At 38.3% G+C, this 26,324-nt stretch overlaps 1 protein-coding gene and 2 long non-coding RNA genes across 7 annotated transcripts in view; 2 read left to right on the top strand and 1 right to left on the bottom strand.

The window, feature by feature from the left end:
• LOC133848035 (uncharacterized) overlaps positions 1–6,055 on the top strand; it is an 85,092-nt gene extending 79,037 nt beyond the window's left edge. For all 3 annotated transcript variants that reach the window (XR_009895209.1, XR_009895207.1, XR_009895208.1), the window contains one exon: positions 5,817–6,055. This is a non-coding gene — a long non-coding RNA (uncharacterized LOC133848035). The remainder of the gene's footprint in view (positions 1–5,816) is intronic.
• On the top strand, positions 5,123–5,631 carry LOC133848036 (uncharacterized). Its single transcript, XR_009895210.1, has 2 exons — positions 5,123–5,422; positions 5,490–5,631. It is a non-coding gene; the product is annotated as an uncharacterized LOC133848036 (long non-coding RNA).
• A 2,016-nt stretch (positions 6,056–8,071) lies between the features above and the next one.
• The window catches only part of LOC133847437 (tyrosine-protein phosphatase 10D), a 28,812-nt gene continuing 10,559 nt past the window's right edge, over positions 8,072–26,324 (bottom strand). Inside the window, exons 3-12 of one of the 3 annotated variants that reach the window (XM_062282475.1) lie at positions 21,033–21,279; positions 19,905–20,192; positions 18,181–18,853; positions 16,773–17,218; positions 15,432–15,863; positions 12,664–14,831; positions 10,782–11,040; positions 10,586–10,714; positions 9,614–10,027; positions 8,072–9,174 (exon numbers count right to left, since the gene is read on the bottom strand). In XM_062282475.1, the coding sequence (XP_062138459.1) occupies positions 9,143–9,174; positions 9,614–10,027; positions 10,586–10,714; positions 10,782–11,040; positions 12,664–14,831; positions 15,432–15,863; positions 16,773–17,218; positions 18,181–18,853; positions 19,905–20,192; positions 21,033–21,279 (5,088 nt within the window). In that variant the 3' untranslated portion in view covers positions 8,072–9,142. The remainder of the gene's footprint in view (positions 9,175–9,613; positions 10,028–10,585; positions 10,715–10,781; positions 11,041–12,663; positions 14,832–15,431; positions 15,864–16,772; positions 17,219–18,180; positions 18,854–19,904; positions 20,193–21,032; positions 21,280–26,324) is intronic. The other 2 variants (XM_062282476.1, XM_062282477.1) reach the window with 2 other exon arrangements.

The following is a 26,324-nucleotide window of genomic DNA, read 5'->3' as shown; positions in this document are numbered from 1 at the left end:
ATGCCTCGCTGCCCCAGTGCCTTGATGCTCCACAGACGACCGACCAGACAACAACAACAACAACTGCAACTGCAACTGTAGCCGCATAATAACGTACTGAGGGCGTTGAGGCAACAACATGCAACAAGCTGGTAAGCCGGGTAACCAGCCATCCAACCAGGCAGACAGACGGACGGACGGACAGACAGACGGACGGACAGTGGGGCAATGAGGCAGGCAGTGCGACAGTGCGGCAGCTCGCAGTCATCATCTAAGCTGCAGCCAGCTTGGCTTGCTGCCAAGACGCCGCACAGTGGGCAAAGTTTTAAGTGCAAGACTGCAAGTGCAAAATTCACTAATTTGTTGTATATAAAATATTAAATAGTTCTTACATATTTTTCAAACGAAATTCAAAATCTTATCAATTTCAAAAATTCTGCAGCTAAAAAAAATCACATTCCAGTTTAACTTAATTGTACATATATCAAAAAAATAGCTTTTATTTTATATATTACAAGAACCATAAGTTATATGATTAACAAAAAAAGGTGAAAGTAAAAATTGGTTCTATTTTTTATTTTGCAAATTTGTTATATATTTATTTGAAAATCATACAATCAACTATATTAACGTTATAAAGCTTAAAATCAAATACGTATACTTTTCGCATATTGAAAAATTCCCAAGTTTCATAGTATAAAATTTTAATGTTTTTAAATTCAAATCTTAAAAGTTTTCAAAATCAAACGGGCGTGATGAAATATATTCGAACGGAATTTTATATACATACATTAACAATGTTACTTTCTTGATTATAGCAACCAAATAACCCTTTAATTAATAATCATTAATTTCCTTGAAATTCAAATTGCATTTTTGAAAACAATCCCAAAAAATACTAATTTGTGTAAACAAATTCATTTCACCAACTGCATTTTGACAGCACTCGTCCCACTGTGCACGCCACTCTGTCTTCAGTCTTCAGCTCTTGTGTCTTTTCTGTGGCGGCTGCAGCTGCAAACTTTTGCCTCCCAAAGTTTCCTCCCCCTGCGCTGCAGCCATGGACAATTTAAGCTCATTCACTTGCCGCTGATTGCTGCTGGCGTTGGTGGCGTTGCAGCAGCAACAGTTGCTGTTGCAATTGCTGTTGTTGTTATTGTTGCTGCTGCTGCTGCTGATGGTGTTGGCTTTACGTGGTGTTGGCTTGATTCGTCGTCTAACAAATTCGCAAGTTCAAGACCAAGACCAAAAGTTGAAGTCCAAGTTGCAGGGTTGAAGTAGAAGCGAGAGAGAGAGACAGAGACAGAGAAAGAGATAGAGATAGACAGAGAGAACAGCAGCAATTTGCATTTCGTCTAGGCATTTGTCAAAAGTCAAGCGGGGGGAGGGCAGGAAAAGAGAGTTGTGCCAACGAATCTGGGTTAAACTGAGCTTTAAGCCAAGCTCAGGCCAAGTGGCCCACAGAGCAGACAACAAACATGAGGCGCAACACATACGAACACGAGCAGCGATAACATTAAGCGAATCTCTAAAATCGATCAATCGATTTTATCTACTATAAACTTGAACTTGCCCCGCTTCAGCTGTGTCATTAGCCGCATGCAAATCAAATTGCAATTGCCCAGCATTAATCTGCTGCATCCCAAAAATTTGAATTCAAGTGGCGCCTGCGGCATGTGGGTGGTCAAAAAGAAAACAAAAATAATAGAAAAAAACAAGCAAATAATCATTACAAGAACCATTTTTGTCTGGCTTGCAGCTATGACCAAAAGAATTGGGCACACTTTGATCGAAAAATCGCATGAAATTGCAGCCTAATAACATTTTCTTTGCACATACGTGGCTGGGAACAGTTTACAGAGTTAGCAACCTTTGCTGGGAACAGTTGAGAGCGAGCTGCTTACATTTTGGGTACAGTTTAAAGTCTGTTAGTGCTTTGTGAGGGCAATTGATAATAATATAATTGAATTAAATGAAATATTGGCTGGGAACAATTTGTAGCACTCTTGCCAGCTAGAAAACTTCGCTGGGAACACTTTTGAGAGCGTTGCTAGTTGTTTACTTTTTTTGGGCACAGTTTATGTGTGACAGTAGATGGGTTCAGTTTACAACTACGTTAGACGGGACTGTGCCTACTTTTAATGAGAACAGTTGATAATAATATTATTACAAAATAAATTAAATATTGACTAATGAATATACTACAAAATAAAGTAACTCCGAGTGCGATTTTGTTTCTGTTTAAAACTTGCAATTGAAATGAAATAGTTGATAATAATATAATTAAAAAATAATATAATATAATAATAATTCTGATATATTAATGAAATTCAGTAATGAAGTAACTTTGAATGCGATTATTTGTTACTTCTGTTTTTGAAACCTTAAAGAGTTCAACATCAATTGAAATTAAATACTTAATTCAGTTTTTAATTTCTATGCATTTTTATTCAAAAAAGCATTTGACAATAATTTGTTTTCCTTGTTTATGAGTATTCTTGAATTAATTTCCTAAGGTTATAATCTATTATAATCATATTCGCGTTCTGATATTTTGTTAATGTTTATGTTATACTTATATATTTATTGTTGTCATTCCGAATTATTGTTCATTGAAAATTACATATTGTAGTTCGTTGGCAGATCGCAAGGCAAATTACACATTTAGCTTATTAGGGAATCTTTTTTGTCGTAGAACACAGAGAACAACAATATAGAGGAAGAGGAAGAGCCCTGGGAAGGTAAATGATTGGAACGGAAGGCAAACACCGTTCGACGATCCCCCTCTGGTTATAATCTTGTTGTTGGCAAAAGTATAGAATTACTTAGGACATTGGAGAAGCAGCAAATAAGTAAAAAAAAGAAAGAAAGGAAAAGAAGACAAGACAAAAGTAAATGTTTGATTTGATATGTGTTATGCTAATATTTGAAGAGAATTGGATAGTTAGGAAATGTTAGCCAAAAATATGAATGTATGAATATGTATAATATTATTATATTAAAACTTTTTCTGCTGTTTGTCTCTCGTTCATAAAAATGCAAATTTAATTACTCAATTCTTCGGCGATCAAATGTTAAAATAAACTACATATAAAGAGTGGGTATTAAGCAAAGCTCACTTTGCACTCTAGACTTGTGGAGACTTCTTTTTGCTGATGTGATGTGATGTGATATGATGGAGAGAAGCTGAGTGAGTGAGGAGCATCAAAGTGCCGCCTTGCATGTTAAATGCTCATTTCGACAGCGTGGCTCAACAGTTGCTCAGCTGTTGTGCAGCTGCTGTGATTATGCAATGCACAGACAACAAGTGTTGTTGTTGTTCGTTGCTGTTTTTCTTCTTTCGCTTCTACTTCTACTTCGCATTGTTTTTTTTTGCTTTTAGTTGTTGTTTAGTTTTGGAGTTGCGCTCGTCATTTGTCTTGTGGTTTATGGGAACAAAAAAAGTGTCCTGGGCTCACGCTTCACACACACGCAGAGAGTGTGTGAGAGAGAGGAGGAAGAGAGAGCATGACTGTGCGTTTGTGTGTGTGTGATGAGTTGTTGTTGCGACTGCTGCGGCTGCGGCTGCTGCTGATTTATTATGGTTACATCTAATTAAAACGGTTCTGCAGTGCGCTCGCCATGGCCGCAGACTTGAAATGGTTTGACGTAATGAAGCTAAATGTTCCGCGCTGTGGCCAATTGGTATTGGCCATACATACATGTATGTATATAGTTTATGCTATGGCTATGGCTATGGCATTCTACTATACTATATGTTCTATGCCATGTCTCGATGGCCACAAACAATTTCTGCACGAAAGAGTGAAAAAGACTGTTGAAGAAGTCAATTAAGCCAAACGCTAAAAGGCCGCAGATAAATGACAAATGACGTCTCTTCCTTTAACAGACGGAAGAGAGAGAGCAGAAGAGAGAGAGCGACAGAGATAGAAAGAGAGAAGTAAAATCTATTTGGCATTCGTGACTAGTCACTTCATCTCCCTCCACTCTCTCTCGCTCTCTCTGTCGCACTCGTGGCCATAAAATTTCAACATAGAAATATCGCACAACAAGTGCAAATGCAATTAGTCCCGAGCTTTATTTGTTTAGGCGAATGCCGGCATACACACACACACACCACACGCAAGCACACACACATATACACAACTACTGCTTTTCCTTGGAACTTGTAGAGCCGACTTCGACTTGGACTCCGCTGTTTGTGGTATCAGTTGGCAGCCTTATAATTGCCCAGATTATTTCCACTGTATTTGGTTTGCGCAGCTTATTAAGATTTTTCAAATGCTTTTCTCAACACCACAAACAACACAACAACTGCAGCAGCAGCAGCTGCGCTGCGCTGCATCGCTGCATTTAAATTTTAAATGCATGCCAATCGTTAATCGATAAATGTTAGCACAACGTTTTTTTCTGTTTTCTTTTTTTGGCAATGTTCACATAACCCACTGCTTTGCTCTGAGTAGCACTGCTTTGCTCTGAGGAGTACTGCTTTGCTCTTATGAGCACTGCTTTGCTCAGTGGCGCCGTCATGCAAATGGTGCGTCAAAAACCGTCAACTCAAATGCAATGTCAATGTTGAATCGAAAAGCAATATTAAAATTTTCCATTTTCTTTTTAATCTAAAATGTAACTTGACTTGCATTATCTTTTAGACTGTTTATCGAAATTTCATGACACTATATAAAGTCATGTTAAGAAACATATACTTTACTCAGACCAAGTGCATCTGAAGGGCAAAGCAATTTAGACATAACTTTAATGGGCAGACTGTTTGTGTAATGTTTGTTAGACATTCATTTAAAATAATGTTTATGTTTCAGCAAAAACAGCCCACAAAATATTGCCACAGCTTATTTCATCCTCATTGTTCACTATTGTATTATTATTGAAGCTCATTGGAGTCGATTGTGTCTATTGATGTTATCCATGTAGGCTTCGAAATCTAAATTTGCAAATATTCCAATGAATTTCAACAAAATTTTACTGTATAAATAGAAATTATAAAATATAGTAGGAAGTCTCTATGTTCTCTATGTCAAACTTCAAGTTCTGCCAACAATAAAACCTAGCAAATATGTATATGCAAATTTATCTGCCTGTAACTTTTCTGTGGCATAATTTTAGGCAGTCAATTAATATTCAACTTGTCTAACAACTCTGTGCATATACGATTATATCAGGTAATGCTCAAAATTGGAGTACAAAGTAGGCACTTCTTTATTAAAGATGTCAAACCTTGCCAAAGATTAATTTTCTATCATTAGTTAAAACTCGTTCGGGCTATAAATCAAATTTTTTCAATTTAAATTTTATAATAATTGCGATGGCTGCGAACTACGACGAATGTGGTTTATTGAAAATGCAACCAGAGAACGAAGTAAAAAAGTGGATGGTATTTGCTATTAACTTTACAATGATTATGGCCGTAATTATAATTCAATGTGTGAGTAGAGACTAACTGATCAAATATATACGTCAAGAAGTAGATGCTATATAAAAGACTTAAATAGATAAGAGTAACGATGCGCTAGGACGAATATTACTAAACAAAACTCGACTCGAGAGGCAGCATCCAGCAGACGAGAAGAATGTCCTGCAACTCGTTTTATAGATCCTGAAAATACACAAACAAGAAAAGAATAAATAAATATAGCAAATACATATTTCATTTATTCCATTTTGCTAGTATTTACTTATTATTAGATTCGTTTTGGCTTTTTGGAAAAAATTAAATAAAAGTCTTTTTATAAGTTAAGTACGATGAAATATTGTAGTTAAATTATTCTCTTTCTTATTAAATGTAGTAATAATAAATAATAAATCTTTTTTATTTTCAGCGTCAAGAATGCCACACATTCTAGTAAACTTGCAGACTGATGCCGAATAATGAACTCAGATGATAAAGAGGAAATTGAAATTAAATGAATTATTATAGAAAGAAAATTGTTTTTGAATTTAAATGGATTTGTTTTTTTTTGCCAGTTACTTTCAAATTTCGTGCTTATGATATGAGTATGAAGTTTGACCCGAATAAATTTTTCCCAAATGTGTTTTTATGGCTGTTGTAGTTAAATTTTCAAATTTGAAATTTTTTCCAAAAATTACTATATCTCGGCCATATCCTGCCGAATTTTCAAAGGACACATATTGCCAGGATCACAAGGATGAGCTCCATCGATTGACATTCAACATTTACAATTCTTTAGTTTTATTGGCCAAGTAAAAATATACGAAAATCAAATTCCAGGATAACTTGTGATTCACAAGGAAAATCAGGATTAAAATCCTAAGTGCCAGTCAATAGTGCTAGCCATCCTGATTTCAAAAAGGTACGTCCCTATAAGATCCATTAAGATTTGACAGAGATATGCCAAAGAATGCATTCAAATTTAAAATTGGCGCGCGCAGTTCAGTGCAAAAATATTTCATTTCATGTAGCATACTTTGAGGGTGCGCCAATTCAAATTTTGTTTGCGAGATAGGTCCATAGATGGCGCTACTGTAAAATTTAATTCCAGCATCGAGCAATAGATGGCGCTACAAGACAAGCACATGTTTGCCTACTGCTGATTTCTGTTCGCCTGGTATTTCTCTTGCTGAACTGGCAATTTTTAGCCGTTCACGGCTGCTTCAACAATCTAGATTCGCGAGGACCATTTTAACTCCAGGCGTTTGCTCATGCTATTGTTCTTTTGGTATTCTACTCGCTGTTTAAACACTTTTCACGAAGTAGCCAAGAACATCCAATTAGTTTTAAACTTTAACTGATTTGAGTTTCTGTCGCCTAGTTATAAATTACAAATTCGCGCTCAATAACCACGGCAAAAATATTAAAATTTTGTAGCATACTTTGAGGGTGCGAACATGGCCTTTTTTTCGAAAAAGTGCTATAACTCGGCCATATTCTGACGGATTTTCAGCGGACATATATTTTCAGGATCGCAAGGATCAAATCTATCGATTGGCATTCAACATTTAAGATTTTCTAGTTCCGTTGGAAAAGTGAATAATACAAAAATTATAAACTTCAGGATAACTCGAGAACCACAAGGACGATCAGGATCAAAATTGACAGGATAATAGTCCTCACGAATATGCCTCGATTGAGACAGGACTCACAAGGATCAAAAAGGATATGACCGAGATATACGCTGTTTTATTTAAACTTTATATCTCGAGTACTGTAAGGACTTTCGTCCTTTTAAGAACACCAATTAGTTTGTATTCGTAAATACAATCCTTATACCAAAGGATATTACGATCGTCCTTCATTTCCGTTTTGGTTGGTTATACTCAAATTAAGAATTTGAAATTGACGCCAAATATTTTTCATTTTCTATTGCATACTTTGAGGGTGCAAACATTTTATTTTTTAGAAAATATGCTATATCTCGGCCATATCCTGCCGGATTTTCAAAGGACACATATTGCTAGGCTCGCAAGGATGAACTCTATCGATTGGCATTAAAAAAACATGAGGTCATCTAAGAATCCAACACTTGTAATTTTTCAGTTCTGAGCCCAAAGAAAACATGCGAAAATCATAAATTGCAGGATATCTGAAGAACCACAAGGACGATTTAAATGTCCTTTGGCTCGAAGATAGCTCTCATCAAAGGACTTTGTTTGACACGGCACCTGCAAGGATCAGACCGGATATAGCCGAGATATACGCAATTTTCTTTAAACAAAAAGGTCCTTTTATCTCGGGCCCTGTAAGGATATTCGTCCTTTTGAGCATATCAATCATTTAGTCTTCATAAGAGTAATCCATGTGCCAAAGGACATCACGATCGTCCCTTAAATGACTGAGATACACCGGATTTTTGAAATTTTTGGCTATTTTTTATACCTACCCCTTAAAAAATTTCGGAAATTTTTTTGTCAGGAATAAAAAATAATAAAAATTATGCTGATTACAAAAAAGAGATCCTGACTAGTGCCTTAAGCGTTTTTTCGAGATATGCACAATAAAATAAAAAAAAATTGTTTGAATTTTTCATTTATAATATTTACTGTCTTTTTCGTTTTTGTTGTTGCACTTTGTTGTTATTGTTGTGTGTGTGTTTTTGTTTTGTTTTCTATGCAAAGACATAAATGCTATATAAAATTGAAGTGGATATCTTGAGTTATTATTGCTGATGTTGTCGTTGTTACACAGAATATTGCACTCACTCTATAAATGAGATTTCGATTTATGGATTTGTTAACTACGCTTGGTTTGATTGATCATATGGCAAAATGAAAGATTATTCAACAGTAGTTCAAAGACAATAAGCCTTAAACAACAACGACAACAACAGCAACAAATGTAATTAAAATTATACAAAAAAGATTAAATTTACAAATGGAAATCTAAAACAATACAATATCATTATTATATAGTATATATAAATACAAAAAGACTTGTATATAAACATTATTTGCATATTACACAAATTTGATGGGCACACGACATTTACAATAAAAGAGACAAACAAATAAAAAAAAACGGAAAAAATAAGTACATTTATATTAAGTTAACATCTAGGAGCAAAAAAAAAAGAACTGATTAATTTTAGGCATAGGATAATACATATTTCGTATAATGTATATTCGCATGTGTGTGTGTGTGTTTTATATTGTAAAATATAGTAATTAGTGTAGTATAATGCTAAATATTACCTGAAACTTAAGATTACGCTCTGTTTGTTTGGTCTAATTTGGCGATTGCACGCGCGACTTTTACGGGAAGTGAGGTGAGGTGGGACTTAGGAGGGGATGCTAACTATGGCAATATACTAAAGGGGTGGTGAGGGTTAAGGGGGTGGGGTCAGGGGATTCTCGACGCGACTCTTGTGGCTGTTTATTGTGTGTGTTTTCCTTTTCTAATATTATTTTTCTTGCAGCGTGCATTGCCAATGCAATAATAGACAAATCACATCCAGCACATCACAGGCAGATTTTTTACATACAAAAATTATATACATATATAAATATATAGTCGATATATGTTATGTATATATGTGTGCATATACTACAAGCTTAACAATTATATGTATATATATAAATATCAGCAGCAAACAGCACATCTTCCTCCAGCTCTCGCTGTCTCTCTCTTTCGATCTCATTTTCTCGATTTGCGATCTCACTCTGTTGCTTTGTGTGTTGCCATCTCGCTCGCTCAGATGCCTGTTTCAGCAATGCCTTCGTCATCTGTGAATCAAAGGGGAATATTTCTCTATTATTACATGAATATAACTTTTGATTTTTGCATTCAACTTAATCTATAACTCAAATATCTACACACATGTTGCAAGGAATTAAATTTTTGCCAAGCGTCGAGTTAGTTTCAAAAGCAAGTGTGTAAGCATGGACATGGGGGGCGTATTAGATGGGGGCGTGGTTAATCACTACTATTAACTACACAAAAAGTTAACTTAGTTATAGGTAAGTGAGTAAGTAGGTTGGGGATTGATTTAATGCCAACTGCCAAAAGTTAGTAATAAAAAAAGTAAAGACAAATATAACTCGGAAACACTCGAGTTGATTGTTGGTTGTTCTCTTTTTGGTTGCTGTTGGTTCTGTGGTTGCAGTGCACTTTTGCTCGTTTGTTTTGTTGTTTGTTTGTATTGTTGTTGTTTGTGGTACAAACCTAAAAGCGGACTCTTATCAATACCATCACCATCCTCATCCTCAGTGTCAGTGTCTGTTTGAGTGCTAGTGCAAATGTTATCTGCTTGCTGCTGTTGCTGCTGCTGCTCTGGTTGCTGTTGATGTTGCTCTGGTTGCTGCTGTGGCAGCTGCTCCTGACTGTTGCTGTTGCTGCTGCTGCCCGTTGACAGCGTTGCCGTTGTCTCATTATTCAACGGCTGCTGATCATCGTCAACATCATCATCGTCATCCTCATCCTCATCGTCGTCTTCGTCTTCATCGATGTCCTGCTCCAATTCCAATTGCAGCTCCAGTTCCCTGTCCAGCTCCTCGGCCAGCGCGATTGAGGCGCGCATGGGCGTGGCTTGCAATGTGGGCGGCGTCGCCTTGCAGCGTTCTAAGTAAATTTTAGTCACTGAATTCGAGAGTTTGCAAAACATAGTTTTTTTTTCGTATTGTTTTCATTTCGATTTTGATTTGAATTGATGACGCGCAGTTGTTGCAGCAGTTGAGCAGTGTGTGTGTGTGTGTGTATGTGTGTGTTTGGTTAATTGTGTGTTTTTGATTTACAGTTGGTATGAGTGTGTGTGTGTGTGGGAGTAAAGTGTAGTGTGTGTGTAGAGTGTAAAAAGAGAGAAGAAAATCATTAAATTATCACAAATTGTTTGGTTAGTGGTTAAATTGAATTGCTGACAGTAAGAGAGAAAAAAAAAACACATTTAATAAGACACCGCAGCCATTAGAATTTGAATGTTGTTGTTGTTGAAGCTTTTCTCAGTGTGTTAGTAGAGTGTATGTGTGTGTGTGTGTGTTAGTCAAAAGTTGGTTTAAGAAACACACATTTCAACTTGAAGTTGTGGGTGGATAGCAGAGACTTAAGGAGGCAGTAAGCGTTTCTCTTCAACTAGTTTTGATTTCGACTTTATCCGACTGCGATCTTCTTCTTCTTCGTTCGATCTTCCGATCTACTCACCCTCGTAGCCATCGTTCTCGTGCAGCTCATGCGACTCGGCTAACAGATACTCCTTGCCCTCGAGCACCGCCAACAGGCATTGATGTATGCACACATATTGCTGCTCCGTTTGCACCATAAAAACACGTTCTAAGGAAATCGAGAAAATAGATTTTAAATCAACTTCAAATAAGGTATTCTTTAACTTTACTCTTACCTTTGCGCATGGCAAACACAATGCCAAATATGTCCACATAATCGGACTTGTTGATGTGCTGAAGTATTCGATCGAGGGCTATAAACGTGCCCGATCTGCCAACTCCAGCGCTGCAGTGGACGATAATGGGTCGCATGTCGGTGCCAATGCGATCCCTGAATGCCCGCACAAATCTCACCAGCGACTGCGGCGGCTCTGGCACTCCAAAGTCCGGCCAGGTGGTGAAGTGAAAGTGACGCATGATCCGCGATTCGCAGTTCTAAAAACGAAGAAGAATTTTGAAATTGAAAACGTAATTATACAAATAAGTAGATTCTAATACAACACCAAGCTGAAGGCCTGCGCAGACAGTGCTTTAGTCATAGTGTTAGCCGTAATTTTAAATCAAATCAAATTTCAAACGAAGGAATACAAACTTGGAAAGATATTTACTTAGCAGAAGTTCAACTTCAATGCTTAATCAATCAGTCCGATTGCACTTCTATCTTCAATCTAATTAATTTCCTTAGTTCTCACTTTGTTTACTTCATTCTCACTAAATTTTGTTTAAATGTCTGGTAACACTTCTCCTTTTTAACACAATCATTTACACTTTCTTCGCATTCTCAGCACCTTTAATCTTTTATTAATAGCATCGCAATTTATTTGCTTTGCACTGGAAAAGTTGCTTCCCTGTTTGCGCTTCTCTCTTGTACCATCCAGGAACTTCTTCTCCTTCATGACTACACTCTTCTACTATTCCATACGATTCTTTGTACTTTTTTAATTCTCCCATCTGGTGTTTATTCTATACTCTTCTGTCACAACTTGTCATTGCACTTGTTTTCTTTCTCGCTTCTCTTTTTGCTGCTTATTGCTAAAACTTTTTCTTATCCAATTTTGCATTTTCCATTCACTAGTTCTATAAAAGTCTTCTGTCTAACTTCTTTTAATGTTTTAGCATTCCTTAATGCACTTCTCTAGAAATTTTTCGCTTTTCTTATAGCTGCTTGTTTCTCTTAAGAACTTCTCCTTATCCAATTTTGTATTTTCCATTCACTACTTCTATATAAGTTTTCTGTCTAACTTCTCTAAATGCTTTATTCATTTATTGTTTGGCTCAACATTTGTACTTTAGAAACTTGTCTCTTCTCGTAATAATGCTCGCTTTTCTCTTGTACAATAAATGAACTTTTCGTTATTCAATTTTATATCTTTCATTCTTCACTTCTGTATATAGTAAATCATAAATTGTTTCTCGAATTTCACTTGCTTACTTTCCTTCCAGTGCTCGTCATTGGACTTCTCTACGAACTTCTGGTTTCTCCAATAGCTTCGGGTTTTAGTCACAACTGTTTCTCTTATATTTTTCCTGGCATTTCACTTCATCTCAAATACTTTGATGTCTTCACTGAGAACTTCTCGTATTAAATTTTATAATTCTTTTCCTAATCTTCTCCTAAGAAGCCTTTCTTGCTTATCTGTAAACTGTTGCTCATTGTTCTCCCAGCATTCGCTGTTGTACTTCTCTAGGAACTTCTCTCTCTTCTTTTTGTCACAACTGTTTCTCTTTGTTTTTCATTTGCTTTTACTTCTTTTTATGAGTTTTCTAAGAACTTCTTGCTTCACTTATTGGCTTCTCGCTCCTGTCTCGTTATTCAGTTCTATAATTCCTTAACTTAACTTTTCTAAATGCTACTTGCTAGCATTTATCATGACACTTAACACTTCGTTCTACAAATTTCTCTTGCTCACTCTTCTCTTTGTTACAACTATTTCTTTGGCTATTCTTTTGTCCTTTACTTCATTTCACATCTTTGAATGACTTCTTTCTATGACTTCTCACTCTTCTTTCAGCTCTCGCCGTTGTACTTTCCTCCGAACAATTCTCCCCCAAACTTACCCTTGACACCATAAACTCGGCTATGGACCAGTCGAGGAAGTGCGTATTCGTCATCAGCTGCACCTTAATGTCGCCATAGAAGATAGGCACCGGATCGATGGGCCAATACTGATCGCACTTCTCGCGCCCCTTCTCAAAGCAACGCGTCAGCATCACAATGGCCCTCGAGTTGCTCTCCCAGCACATGCGCCAGAACTCCTCGCGCGTCGAGTGCAACGGTCCCTGGGTGACAATGAATTCACGTGGTGAATTATGCCCGGGCATATAGTTGGCATTGATGTAATCGGAGCCATCGTCATCGTCGACCGGCTGCAGCTTGAAACGCGAATGATCGTAGGGGAGAATGTTGGTGAAACGATTCTTTGGCCGATTGCAGGGTAGATCAGCAAAGCTGCACGCCTGATCGCGTCCCACATTCTTGAGATCCTCAAACTCCTCGCTGAAGCGAAAATCCGAATCCGCGGACATTAGGCGATAATGCTCCGCAAAGTCCTTAACATGAATGGGACGATTAGGTTCAATGTAACCCTCGGGTAGTGCGGTCAATTCATCCTGCATCCGAGTCGATTTGTTGGTGGCACGTCGTATGCTGTTGCACCGATAGCGATAGTAACCGATAACAACCACCAGGCAGACGACGAACAACGCCATTGCCAGCAGACCGGCAAGCCAGAGGACATCGTCACGATCCGTTGTGATCGGTTCACTGTACGCGGTGTCCGTGAACTTGTTCTCCTCGGTGAAGGCGCGCACCTTGATGCGATACGTCGTCGCCGACTTCAGAGGTCCGTTACAGTAGCCAATGGTTCGCTTCTCGCAACCGTCGCTGCCAATGATAAAGTCCTCGACACCCAAACTACCGGTACTCCCGTTGCGATTGGCAAATGGATTGTACGGTTCGATGGCCTGATACGGCAGCCACACCGTATACGATTGCACATCCCGCCAGCTGGGCATCTCCAACCCGGAGGCATTCTTGCCCACATCCTCAGCCACAATGATCGTATACCAACGCACCAAACCATGAGCATTCGAGAAGTAATTCTGCCTGAAGCGTATCTGAATCGTTGAGCTGCTGCGACTCACCTCGATAGGCATAATGTGAGCCGCTGGCATCGGAGGAGCGAGGATCGGCATCTGTTGGCGATGCTCTCGTTCAGCGCCATAGCCCAACTGCAGTGCCGATTTGGCTTGTATGCGAAAGACGTAAGTATTCCCCGGCACGAGGTGTTCGATGCGTGCCAATGTCGCATTCGGAGGCAACTCGTAGCTCAGTGTGTCGAGGGCATCGTCGACATTCTCGCAGGTGATGCGAAAGTGTTCGATGGCCCCATGTTGCTCCTGCGGTGACAGCAGCCACTCGAACGTGATTTCCCCGGGCTGCACGTCCGTTGGCTGGAAGTAATCCACCCGTCCCGGTGGTGCGGGAAGCGTCTGATAGCTGGCCGAGATGGGGGCGCTGGTGCGCATCATTGCCGCATCGCTGCCGGCGCGCACCGAAACGGTGAACGTGTAGTTGTGATATGGTTGCAGACGTTGCAGCGTCAATTGCGTCTGTGTCGTGACGTTCTGCAGCAGCTGCGGTGCTTCCTCGTCCGCACTCAGGTATTGCAGCTCAAAGTCCGTGTATTCACCCGCGGGTGGCGTCCACTTCAGTGTGATTTCGCGAGCCTCCAGCTTGGTCGCCTGCAGAGCACCGATCGCCAACGGATGCAGTCGATACAATCGTTGGATGGGTAAACTCGCCACGCCCCCACTCACCGTCCACACGGTGATGTTATACAGACGTCCGGGCGTTAAACCAGTAAAGCTCAGCTTGCGTTCGGTGTCATTGGCCAGCTTCTCCTTGTCCTTGATCAGCGGATCGCCCAGTGAGAAGCGATAGATATCGAAGCGTGTGCTCGACGCTGGCGTCGGCGTGTAGTTCAGCGTAATGCTGTTGCTCTGCTCTCCTGGGCTTGTTTGCGATGTCGTCACGGGCGATTCGTTGTCCTCCATCTCGTCTTGGGCATTCGAGATGAACACATCCGATTGTATCAGCGGCATGGTGCGCGTCGACAGATGCGTGATGCCCGAGCGTATGCCATTGGAGCTGGCCTGAACCTCGAATTTGTATTGACGACCCGGTGACAGCTCCTCGATCGGTATGCGCACACTGCTTGCACTCACTGTGTATGGGGAGAAGCGGAAGAAAGCGAGAGTTATATTATGAAAATTATCTTTTAAAAATGATTATCTTTTGATGCGAAATGGTTTTCTGCAATCACATTAATTTCACATGCGAATTTGAGGCATTTAACTGCAATGTCCAATTAAAGTAAACAACACGATTTTGTTTGTGTTAAGCCAAAAAGTAAATACAAAATATAAAATCAGATGCCTTTAAATCTTAGAAATATTTCGTTTTTCTTTTTTTTTGGCTTAATAATAATTGCAAGTGTGCATTGCACTTAAATGCAGTTGCATTTAGATAATTGCATAGTATTCTAAATCACATCGCTCAATGTCTTTAATCTTAGAAGCATTTCATATGTATTTTGTTGGCCCAAAAATAATGTCAAGTATGCATTGCACTTAATTTAAAATATTTACAATAAGTACACTGCATTTAAATGCAACTTTATGCAATTATCTTGAATGTGCAAATTAACGTATGTTCAATTTAATTAAGATAATAGATAGTTGCGCAGTATTCTAAATCATTTCGTTCTATGATTAAAAAAATAATCATTATTGTTTCCCATTTTAATCGTTGATTGAATACTCACGTTCTTCGGGCTGCTGCGACACGTTTTTGTACTCGAGCTGCTGCGGTGCATCGGTGGCCCACCACTTGATGGTGTAGTAGTCGACATGGCCATCGGGTCGCGGCCATTCGAGAGTCAGATTGCGAGAGTCCACTAGAGGGACCACATTCGACACTGGCTGCGGTGGCATTGTGATGTTGAGCTCCAGTGGCGACGGACTCTCGACGCCAAAGCTCACGGTGTTCACCTGGACGAGATAGCGTTCTCCATAGTGCATGTCCTCGATGCGTGCCTGCGGCTCATGTACGTTGACCAGACGCTGCCAGGGCGAAGCTGCTGTGCGATAGCGCACCGCGTACTCGCTGTAATCGCTGCCCTCCGGTGGCTGCCAATGGAGCAGCACCAGGTTCGTGTTCACTGTCTGCTGGGTGAGGTTGCGCGGCGGCTTGGGAACTGAAAAAATAAGGAGAGATTGATTGGTGAGTGGGGCAAGAGTGATTGAAGGCAGCTAAAGAGAGTTCGCTAGGAAGTAGAATCTATGCATGAACATTAAAAAGATATTTTAGCTATTAAACTACAAAAAAAAGGGAAAATTTATGAGTGTGCATATGAGTGATTGAAAATAATTGAAGAGAGTTCACTTTGAAGATGAACTTACACTCAATCATTAAAAAGTTTATTTTAGCTATTACACAATTTCTGAACTTTATCTGTCAATCATAGCAAGTACTATAAAGTAAAGTTCTGTACTCAATCAAAGTATTATGACTTGGGGCTCAATCGGTAAATGAAAGAAAGAAATTTTAAGAGTGCTATTAAAAACTTAGAGATTGATTTGAGTTACAAGGAAATGTCAAGAAATCACTATCATTATCAACTATAAACTGCAAAACTTAATTTGATCTGTAATGATTAGTGAGAATTGCTTAGAATTTATGAATCATGCGATTGATGCAATACTTGCGAATGATAATGCGCCAATCGTTTCATTAAAACTGAATTAATCTAATACACTTTGCAATATAAAATACTATTTTATATGAATCAAATTGATTGATGCAAATATAAGTTCAAACTTATGAAACAAGATTGACACAACGATTGATAAATCATATTGATAAGTTATAAGGAGTGAATGGATTTGCTGTCAATCAAAGCGAGATCGTTTCACTTATTTTAAAACTGAATCAATCTTGTAAAACACTTTGAAATATATTATATTATTGAATTAAAGATCACTCAGCATTCTAATATATCACAATGTACAATACATTGACCAACAGACTCAACAGATGATTGGTAAGTTTTATAATTAAATAGTTATATCAAATATGGTTTCCCATCTCAGTTATTTATACTTACAGACTGCCTGGAAGTAAGAGTGCGGCTCGCTGCGCACATCGTGACTGATGGCATAAACCTTGACCTCGTAGCCGGATCCGGGATGCAAATACTTGATGATGAGACTGGTGTGATTGGTGCTGATGGTGCGCTCCTCGTTGGTGCCGTTGCGTTGATAGTGCACCTCGTATCGATCCTGCCTGGAGTTCACATCGCTGCGCCAACTGATGTTCAAGCCTTGCGAGATGCTCCGCAGCTCCTGGATGATGGGCGCCGAGGGGCGAGTGTTGCGATGCAAAATGCTTGCATTCGAGCTGATGCCATTGGAGAGCGCCTGCACCTCGATCTGGTAGCGACGTCCAGGCAACAGTGGTTCCACCGGTTCCAGCTTGAACTCGGTGCTCTTCGTTTCGACCACCTGCGGTGTGGTTGCATCCGCCTCCGTTTCATTGCTCTTCTCGTAGTAGCTGCAAAAGTGAGTGCACCGAAAGATTAGAAAAAGTTGTGGAGAGCCATCGATCAGCAAAATAAATTGCAACTTTTCTTGCAAATTGTTTAGGTTGTTGTACAAAATTGCATTTACAAATTTTTATTTATTGGTTCACAAATGACATGAAAAATTGCAATTGATTGGTTTCCAAAAATTGACTTGGAAAATGAGTTAAACTTCAAAGAGAATTTTGGTGAAAGGATTCAACAAAATAATTGTCTTCTTGATTTAAATCTTTAAATTTGCAAAGAAAATAATAATTGCAGATTTTTCTTGATATTGTTTAATCATTTAGTCGTTTTGAAATAAGTCTTTGAATCATCGAATTGGATTTATAATAATATAATAAATGCACATTTGTGTCTAATGTCAAATCTGTAACTCTCTGTTCTATCTATAATGCAAAAAACAAGTACAGAATTATATCTTTAAACTGTTTCACATCCGGGAATCTTGGAATTTGTACTAGATTCAGTGAATTACTCGTATACACACTTTTCGATATATTGAATATAGTATTTTTACTATATTTGTTGCAAGCTAGCTTTCTTTTTTAAATACAATATTTGAATTGTATTTTTATACACGCTTCCCAATATACTAAATATTTGCCTACTGTATGTATGTATTTAAGTATGTTTACTATATTAATATGATACTTTTACTTTTAGCAAACTAACTTTCCTTCTTTTTTACTAATGCTGTAATTTATAGATACTTTAATTTCGTTACTTTTTTTAACAAAAACTTGTAACCAACAAATTTTTAATCCTGAAATGTTTACATAAATTCTATTACTCTTTCTGAATAAACGTTTTTGATCAACTCGTTTGTAATGAAAATAATAAATTTTGCATTTTTGGCAATGGTAGTCTTCAAATCAATTTCTTAGGCTTCGCAATAGTTTATCTCCTTTAAAATATTGCCTTACAAACTTACCTGATGCGATAGCTATCCTGTATGCCCACCTCAGCTGGCTCCCAGGACAGATGAACAGCATTCGTGTGATCGTCGAGATAGCCCCTCAAGCTCTGCACGGGCAGCGGGCGCAACGTGATCTGTCCGTTCACTGGCCACGAGTTCACATTCTCCGAGATGGTCTTCACAACCACATCGTACTTCTTGCCGGGCTCCAGAGGGTCGGGATAATCGAAGTGCAGCGTGTTCGCCTCAGTGCGCGGCACGGTGAAGCTGCGATGCGGCATCACCAGCGACACCTGAAAGCTGTCGTACTCACTGTACGTCCGGGGCGCCTCCCAACGCACTCGGAAGCCACTCGTTGTCGTATACGCCGGATCGAAGGTGACATTCAACGGTCGCTCCGGCACGGTGAGATAACGTGCTGTCGTCGGGACCGAAGTCTCGTTCTCGGACACCGTTTGCACCGAGATGTTGTACGGACGTCCGGGGACGAGACCCTTGAATGCCGCTTGAGCGGGTCCGGGAGGTTCGCCCTCGCGTTGCACGTTCTGGACACTCTCGATGGCATCGTTGGGCCGTATGGAGACCTTGTAGTGGGTGTAGAGGCCGGCGGGATACGGTGGCTGCCACAGGACGAGGAGCGTCGTCTCGTTGCGGAACCACACGATGAACTTGCCGGGAGTATTGGGCTCTGTGTGTATGGGAATTGTGCGTTGTTTTGTGAGGCGGATTCGGGTTTTTGTTTTGGATTCGATTGATCAATATGAGTTATACGATTACTATTCAATTACTACAACTACTATGTTATGTATTAGGTTAGCGGGGTGGTTGGGAGTGGGGGTGTGTGTGAGAAGTTAATGACAACAACAACCAAAAAGAAGAGAGATGTGAAAAACAGAATTCGAAATAAAGACGCAACACAGCCAGCTGCAGTGATCTCCAAATAAATTAACGGAATAATTTAATAATTTCGAGGAATTACGTTACCTGAGCTGTGAACTAGATTTTAATATTGCAAATACTTTAGTTGAACTTCTTTTTAAAGCAAATCTGTGTGCAACAAATTTGTGTTAAACTTGGCAAACTCATTGCTAAAAACTCTCTAGGCTATGTTCTACTTTTCAAACAAAACTCATTAGCATTAGAACAATAAGAATTGCAATGCTAGCTAGCTGGAAATATTCCCTCTAGATATTTAAAATGCGTTTTATAGCATTGACTCGATTCGCGATTGGAGATCACTGGGCAAGCGGCATTTGAGTTACTTGTGAGCAGCGATTTGTTTCTTTTCTTTTTTGCGCTTTTGCTCGTACAACACACGTTTTTATTTGCAACAACACACAACACATGTTAAAAAGGAGAACAACAAAATTACGAAGAATTCTTATGGTTACCTTGAGAAGCTCCATTGCTCGGCTGTAGAAAGCGAGTGAGAGTCAGTAAGCAAAACACAGATAGAGATAGAGAACAAAAATTAAGAGAAGTACAAAGAGAGAAAGAAATGGAAGAAGTATGAACATTTTTTTTTTTGTTAGATTACCAAACACCGAGAAAAACGTACATCATACACCAAAAGCAAATGGAGTGGAGAGAGAGACAGAGCGTTGTATTATTGTATTAGATATACCCCAAAGACTTTGGCGGGAATTAAGAGTTAAGATTTACACGTTTTAAAGACTTTGGCGGCAGTTAGAAATTACAGGGGCTGTTGGGACTGCGAGTGCCCGCGTGCCGGGACTTACTTGTGGTGAAGTTGCGACTGGTGTAGGCGACCGATTCGTTGCCCTGATATAGCGTATACGCCTGCACCTGATACGTGCCACCCGGCGTCAGTTCCTTAGCGGACAACTGCAGCGTCTCGTTGCCCGACACCAGAAAACTTCGATTGTATTCACTGTGCGCCGGCTCCGTCAGTCCCAAGACTCGGATCTTGAAGCCCGAATATTGTCCCAAGCCCGGTGGCTTCCATGTGATGAAGGCACTTTTGCTCGAACGCAGCTGCACGCTTAGATTCTCGGGCGGATCGGGCGCTGTAAATCAAAAGAATTCATGTCAATCAATCAGTCATAATGCAGTTATTAAACCAAAATTGAATAAGCAAAGTTTTCGTAATGTCAATCTCTCGTTCAGCTCAACATAAAAAATTAGTGCATCAATCAGTCAATCAATCTGAAACAAGAAAATTTAATCTTTCATTCAGCTCAACACAAAAAATTAGTGTGTCAATCAGTCAATCAATCTTCAATCATCATCAATCAAATGATCAATCATTATGTCAATCTCTCATTCAGCTCTACACACAAAATTAGTGCATCAATCAGTCAATCAATCTTCAATCATCATCAATCAGTCAATCAATCTTCAATCATCATCAATAAATGTCATCTATTCATAGTTATAATCTATTGTTTAACTCAAACTGAGCACTTAGAGTAAACCAATCAATCAGCAAATTCAAACAAAAACTGTAGTCAATCATTCCATCATATGCTAATCATTTAATCACTACGAATGCTTAGAATTGTGTGGACAATTGTGAACAACAATTTTGCACGGTCAATCGTTTAAACAGTCACGTCAATCATTGATAGCTCTAGAAATTGTGAAGTCACTTGATTGAACTCAATCAAATTCCATAATAATCAACGTTAATGTTTGAATTGGCAACCCTTTGGTAAAATCAACATTGAATTCAATCAAATTTAATGTATAACATATTTGCACAATCACGCATTGCACAGTCAATCGACCAATCAATCAATCACTGCTATCGCTATTAATTGTGTATTCACTTCAAAACAAAAATCCAAAAATAAATCAAAACTTTGCTTAGTCAAGTGCTTATTCAATCATATGTCAATCATTCTCACCTGTGGTTATGTTCACCGTCCAGGTGAGCAGCTCGCGATGCGTCGAATTCGTGTAGTACAACCAAAAATTGTACTCGCTGCCCGGCCGCACCTTGGACAGCTTGATGTTCTGGCCAATTTCGCTGGCGGGAATGGTTGTGTTCGGTTCCGGATAGCCAAATGGTGGACTGTAGTCAATACGGTAAAAGGCATTGTCATTGCTGCTGGCATTCGGCACGCTGATGACCAAATCGGCGCCATTAGCGACCTGGAAAACGTCGAGAAGATTACAGAAGAGTTGTAAGAAAGTGGTAAAAAAAAATATATATGCCCAAAGAAAACAAAAAAAGAGAGTGGAACTGAGTTTATGATGTTCGTCAAAGTGGGGTTTGGATGAATCAGGTTGGAGTTGGAGTTGAGTCAGGGTCAATTGATGGCATGATAGATGGGCCGACTGACGGCCTGATGGATTGATAGTAGTGGCTCGACTCTGTGTGTGAGTGTGTTGAAGCCATAACTGACCTATATTGTGAAATGTTTTAATCTCTTATTGCTGTGTCTCGCGCGGTGCCATTGCTCTCTTTCCCAACACATTAATCATAGCGATAAGCCACACACTCCACACTAAAGTCTACATTTTACACACAGCTGGAGGAGAAACATACCTTAATCTATAGCAATGCCAAAAACAAAAAGCGCTGTTGAGTCACAATGTCACGGCTGTATAAACGATTCTCTTGCTCTCCCTCTATCTCTTTCTCTGTCTCTGCTCAGATTGCATCTCGTGCTCATTAAGTTTTACATTAATTTATATAGATGATTATGATAATGACTGTGGTCGCAGCAGCATCCAATGTGAAACTCGATGCATTCGACAGTTGCATAAGGCAAACAAAACACATTTCTCAGTTGGTGACACTCTGATGCATAGTAATAAGTAATGCATTTTTCCCGTCCCCACTCTTTATATATTGTGGAAGAGGAAGTACAAAACGGAAGTGCTTTTTATTTTCTTGCTCTTCTTCAATGTATTTAACTTATGGGGTCTACGATCTAGGCATATGATTATTATATTCACATTTTAACAAGTTCAACTTTTATCAGCTAATCTTATCTTAAATTTTTTAGCATTCCATTAATTTTTACTTCTTGAATTTCTGTGAATCTGTGAATGAAGCGTACTCGAATTATGATGTGACTGTTGTTTGGTTTCCAGATTATATCTAAGCCAAAGAATTATACATATTTACATTTTAACAAGTTAAACTTCTCTCAACTAATCATATCTATTGCTAAATAAGTCCAAATTTGTGAATGAAGCGCACTTGAATAATAATATTATGTGACCTTTGTTTGGTTCCCAGAATATATCTAAGCCAGTGAATAAAGCACTTTTGCAATTTGTTTTGATATCATTGCTTTTTTTGTTGCTGTTATCTTTTAACGCTGACTCAACAGCTTTGAATGCATTTTTTATTGTAATTTCTTCAATCACTTGCATTGTTTTTTTCGGTAGGTGGAAATTGCAATAGCACGCAGTTTGTGATATCTTTATAAATAGAGTGTATATAATATATTCAGTGATCATTTTCAATGATAATTAATGGAGAGAGAGAGAGAGAGATTAGCAAATTTCTTGTGCCTGACTCGTTAATTTACTGTTGATCTGTTGTTGTTGTTGTTGAGATGACGCACGTCACGATTCGCCAAAACCGAAAACCCAAAACCCAGAAAAACCTGTGAGAAGCACGTGATATAGATTTAACTTGGGGATTGGGGTTCGGTTCAATGGTAATCTCATTGCACTTTGGAGATGTTAACAATGTTGAATGAAATTATAATTTCCCATGCTTGAAGTAAACAAGCGGAAAATCACAATGGAGAAGCGCAATTGATTTTTCAACTTTCCACACATTGAAAAGAAATACAAAAAGCAAAAATAAAACACACAAAAGCTATTCACGTTTGAATATGAAATATTAATTGAGATTCTGTTCGAAATTGTTGCTATAGTTGTTGTTGTTGTTGTTATGGTTGCATGGGACATGCGAACAATTCAAACGTACGGAAGTTAATTTGTAATTTTCCAAACTGATTGTGGGTGGTTGGTTTTAGCTTCCATTTGCTGCTACTCAATGAAAAGAGCCATGCCACTTAAATGTTAAACGCGGCATTGGCTCACAGTGATGATGATTCACAATTCACAATTCACAATACACTCAATACTCGATTACAATTGGAAGCTAAACACCGTTTGACTAACGCAACAAAGTACTGACCATGAGCATACCCTGTGAGTCGACAAGCTTTCTCATGATGCTATTTGATCAGCAAGTAAAAGCCAAATGTGTAGCACAAAGTATAAGAGTGAGTACAAGAAAAAGCTCAGTTGATCACCAAACTACAAATAAAGAAGATGCAGCACAGCGAAAAAGTTCAATTTGGGAAAGTATAAGACTGAGTAGAAGAGTTGAAGGAGCAGTTAATATAAGAGCGACTTGTTTTTTCATTATGTTATTTGATCAGCAAGTAATTGCCAAAGATGTGGCACAAAGTATAAGAGTGAGTATAAGTTTGAATAAAAAACTAAAAGGCTCAGTTTATCAGCAAATTCAAAAATAAGAAGGATGCAGCACAGCGAAGAGTATAAGAGAATATATAAGACTGAGTATAAGTTGAAGTATAACACTAAGAACTATCATTGATGTCCCGCAATGAAAGTATTAAATTTGAAACAAAATCTTGAGCGAGTATGCGTTAAAGTATAAGACCGAGGAACTCAGAACAGGTTGTATAAGTCAACCTATACGACCGACACTAAATATGAATAGAAGACTTAGATTAGTAACAAATAAAAGGCTGAGTATAAGTGTAAATCTGATAGTAATACTAAATTTAAACCTAAGTATCAGAGTGCGTATGCGACAGATTAAAAGAACATATATAAAAAATACTGAGTAGAAGACATTGTACCATTGTTGCTTCAATCCCTTATCCAATAAGATTTCGCTAAAAATATAACACGACATTGTGATACGCAAATGTGTGTAGATAGATGAACGCGTATTTCCTTTATTTGCTCCACTCTCAAATATAAGCTCATTAGGTGCTAATCCCTAGCAAAAATAACGTCAGCTAAATTGACATTTTGTTTATTGATTTGCATGAATATGCGAAAACATTGAAAGAAACCTAAAGACTTGAAGTATAAAGGTGTTTTTTAGAGCCTCTTTTCAGTTGGTTTTTATTCATTTTTTTATTATTTATTTTCATATTTTGCAGCTTTTTTTTGGGTGTTTTATAAAAGGAAAGTATTCGGTATCAGATTCATATTTGTAATGTAACAAATCGTTGTTATTCATTGAAATTGCAATGAGAGAGTTTCTGAATGTGAGTTCGAATGCTGTAACTGTATGTATACGTATGTGTGTGTGTGTGTGAATGTGAGTGCCTATGAGTGTGTTTTGTGGGCGTCTGGGCTATTTATAAAGCACTTGCGATTGACATTGCGGCACTCATCTGTTGTTGTTGTTGTTATTTTGCTTTGCTTTGTCAGTGTCTTGGCTGCCTTTCACTTTCCGTTTTGTATATATTTTGGTCGATTTCAATTTCGGACAACGCGGGAAAGTTACGAGCTGTGTGCTACGTTACGCATAGCAGTCAGCTTTCTGTCATCGTCATCGTCACACACACATGCGGGACTTGCATTAATGAAGCGACGACCTTGTCGGCTCATTACAAATGCAATTGTCGCACAATTGCAAGCTGCAATTAGCTTTTTGATGCCACAAAAAAAGACGAGGAGGTCATGAACCAATCCTCACCCAAGCGACACAACACAAATGCCCGTTGCCCGTTGCCCATTGCCCAGTGCTAACCTAACCCCTATGGCACTAATTGAGCGTGCTCGACTTTCATATACCCCCACAACTTGTCAGGCGACAACTGACTGCAACTCCCTTTCGAAAAGTTTTCAGATTAATTAAAAATAATGCAGGCGGCAACAACATCTCTTCAAACATTTACAAAGACAACGGAAATTAATTTCAATCAACAAAAGAAACGGGAAGAAATTTTAATAAAATGCTGAATGCGGTTTGTACCTTGTTGATTAAATGCATCAATTGCCGCAACACAAATGCCTGCTTCTATGTGCAATCAATTTACAGGGTATTTATCAAAATTCAACACGAGCAACCGCAGCCAATGTCATGCGCTGTTTATGATAATGATCTTGATGATGCTGAACAAAAAAAGCACAAAATACAAAATAAAACTAAAAAAAAAAGTGATCTGCGGTTCTGTGTGCGAGGGAGAAGGCGCTTCAAACTTGGCCACAGCAGGCGGAAGCGGTGCCAAGCAGAGGCAGGGGCCGCAACTGTGGAAGGGGGAGAGGGAGATCGAGACAGAGACAGAGAGGGAGGAACAACGGGCATCTTAACAAAATTTTCCATGGAAGCGTCGATTTCCTGTCGCTTTAATTTTTAATATTTTGTAATAATTACAAAACTAAACAAACCATTTTTTTCAGGCAACACAACAAAACGGCGCTCGACAAACCGCAGCTCAAGTTGCAAAAAATTAAGGCATGACTTTAGTTTTGAATAGCTGTGAACGACTAACAGTTACCCTGTAAAACATATGTGATGAGCTACAAAAAAAAACTTCAATTTTGGAATATAATATACATATTATGTGTATATATATATAAATTGCAACAATCGACAAAAATCAAACTTAAATATTGAAAAGAATATCGGTAAAAAATTTTAGAAATAAAAAACATTGAAAATCGATTTTTAAAACAAAAAAGAGTTTAAAAACCGTCAAAAATTTATTTATTATTTATTATTATTTTAGATAAAAATAAAGCTTTTAAAATTTAAAAAAAGTAAATTTCTTTACTTATATACTGTTTGAACAATAAATGTTAAATAAATATTTTGCTATGACAAAAAAGTACTGAAAATCGTAGTCCTAGAAAAGTCTATTTCAAATCAAAATGAATTCAAGTATTTATATTGCAAATAAGGTATAAGAGTTGAAAGCAAATTAAAGTCGTGTGTCATAAAACTCACTTAGCATCTTCATTTTTGATTATAATAAAGTAAATATAGAAATAAAAGTCAATATTTGTATGTGAGAAAAATAAATGTAAATGGATAAAGCATTAAGCATCTCATTTTGAATGAAATTTAGACAAAAATTTGGACGGAAGCAAAATAAATGTTACTTAAAGTGTTAAGCTGTCTTTATACCCCTTTGGGGGGGGGGGCTTAACTGATAGAGCTCACGACTGATAGATACACTAAA

This window comes from Drosophila sulfurigaster, chromosome X (assembly GCF_023558435.1).
Source record: "Drosophila sulfurigaster albostrigata strain 15112-1811.04 chromosome X, ASM2355843v2, whole genome shotgun sequence".
Classification (NCBI taxonomy): Eukaryota; Metazoa; Arthropoda; class Insecta; order Diptera; family Drosophilidae; genus Drosophila; species Drosophila sulfurigaster.
Note: the sequence above shows the minus strand (reverse complement) of the source record. Positions and strands in the feature narration are given on the sequence as shown.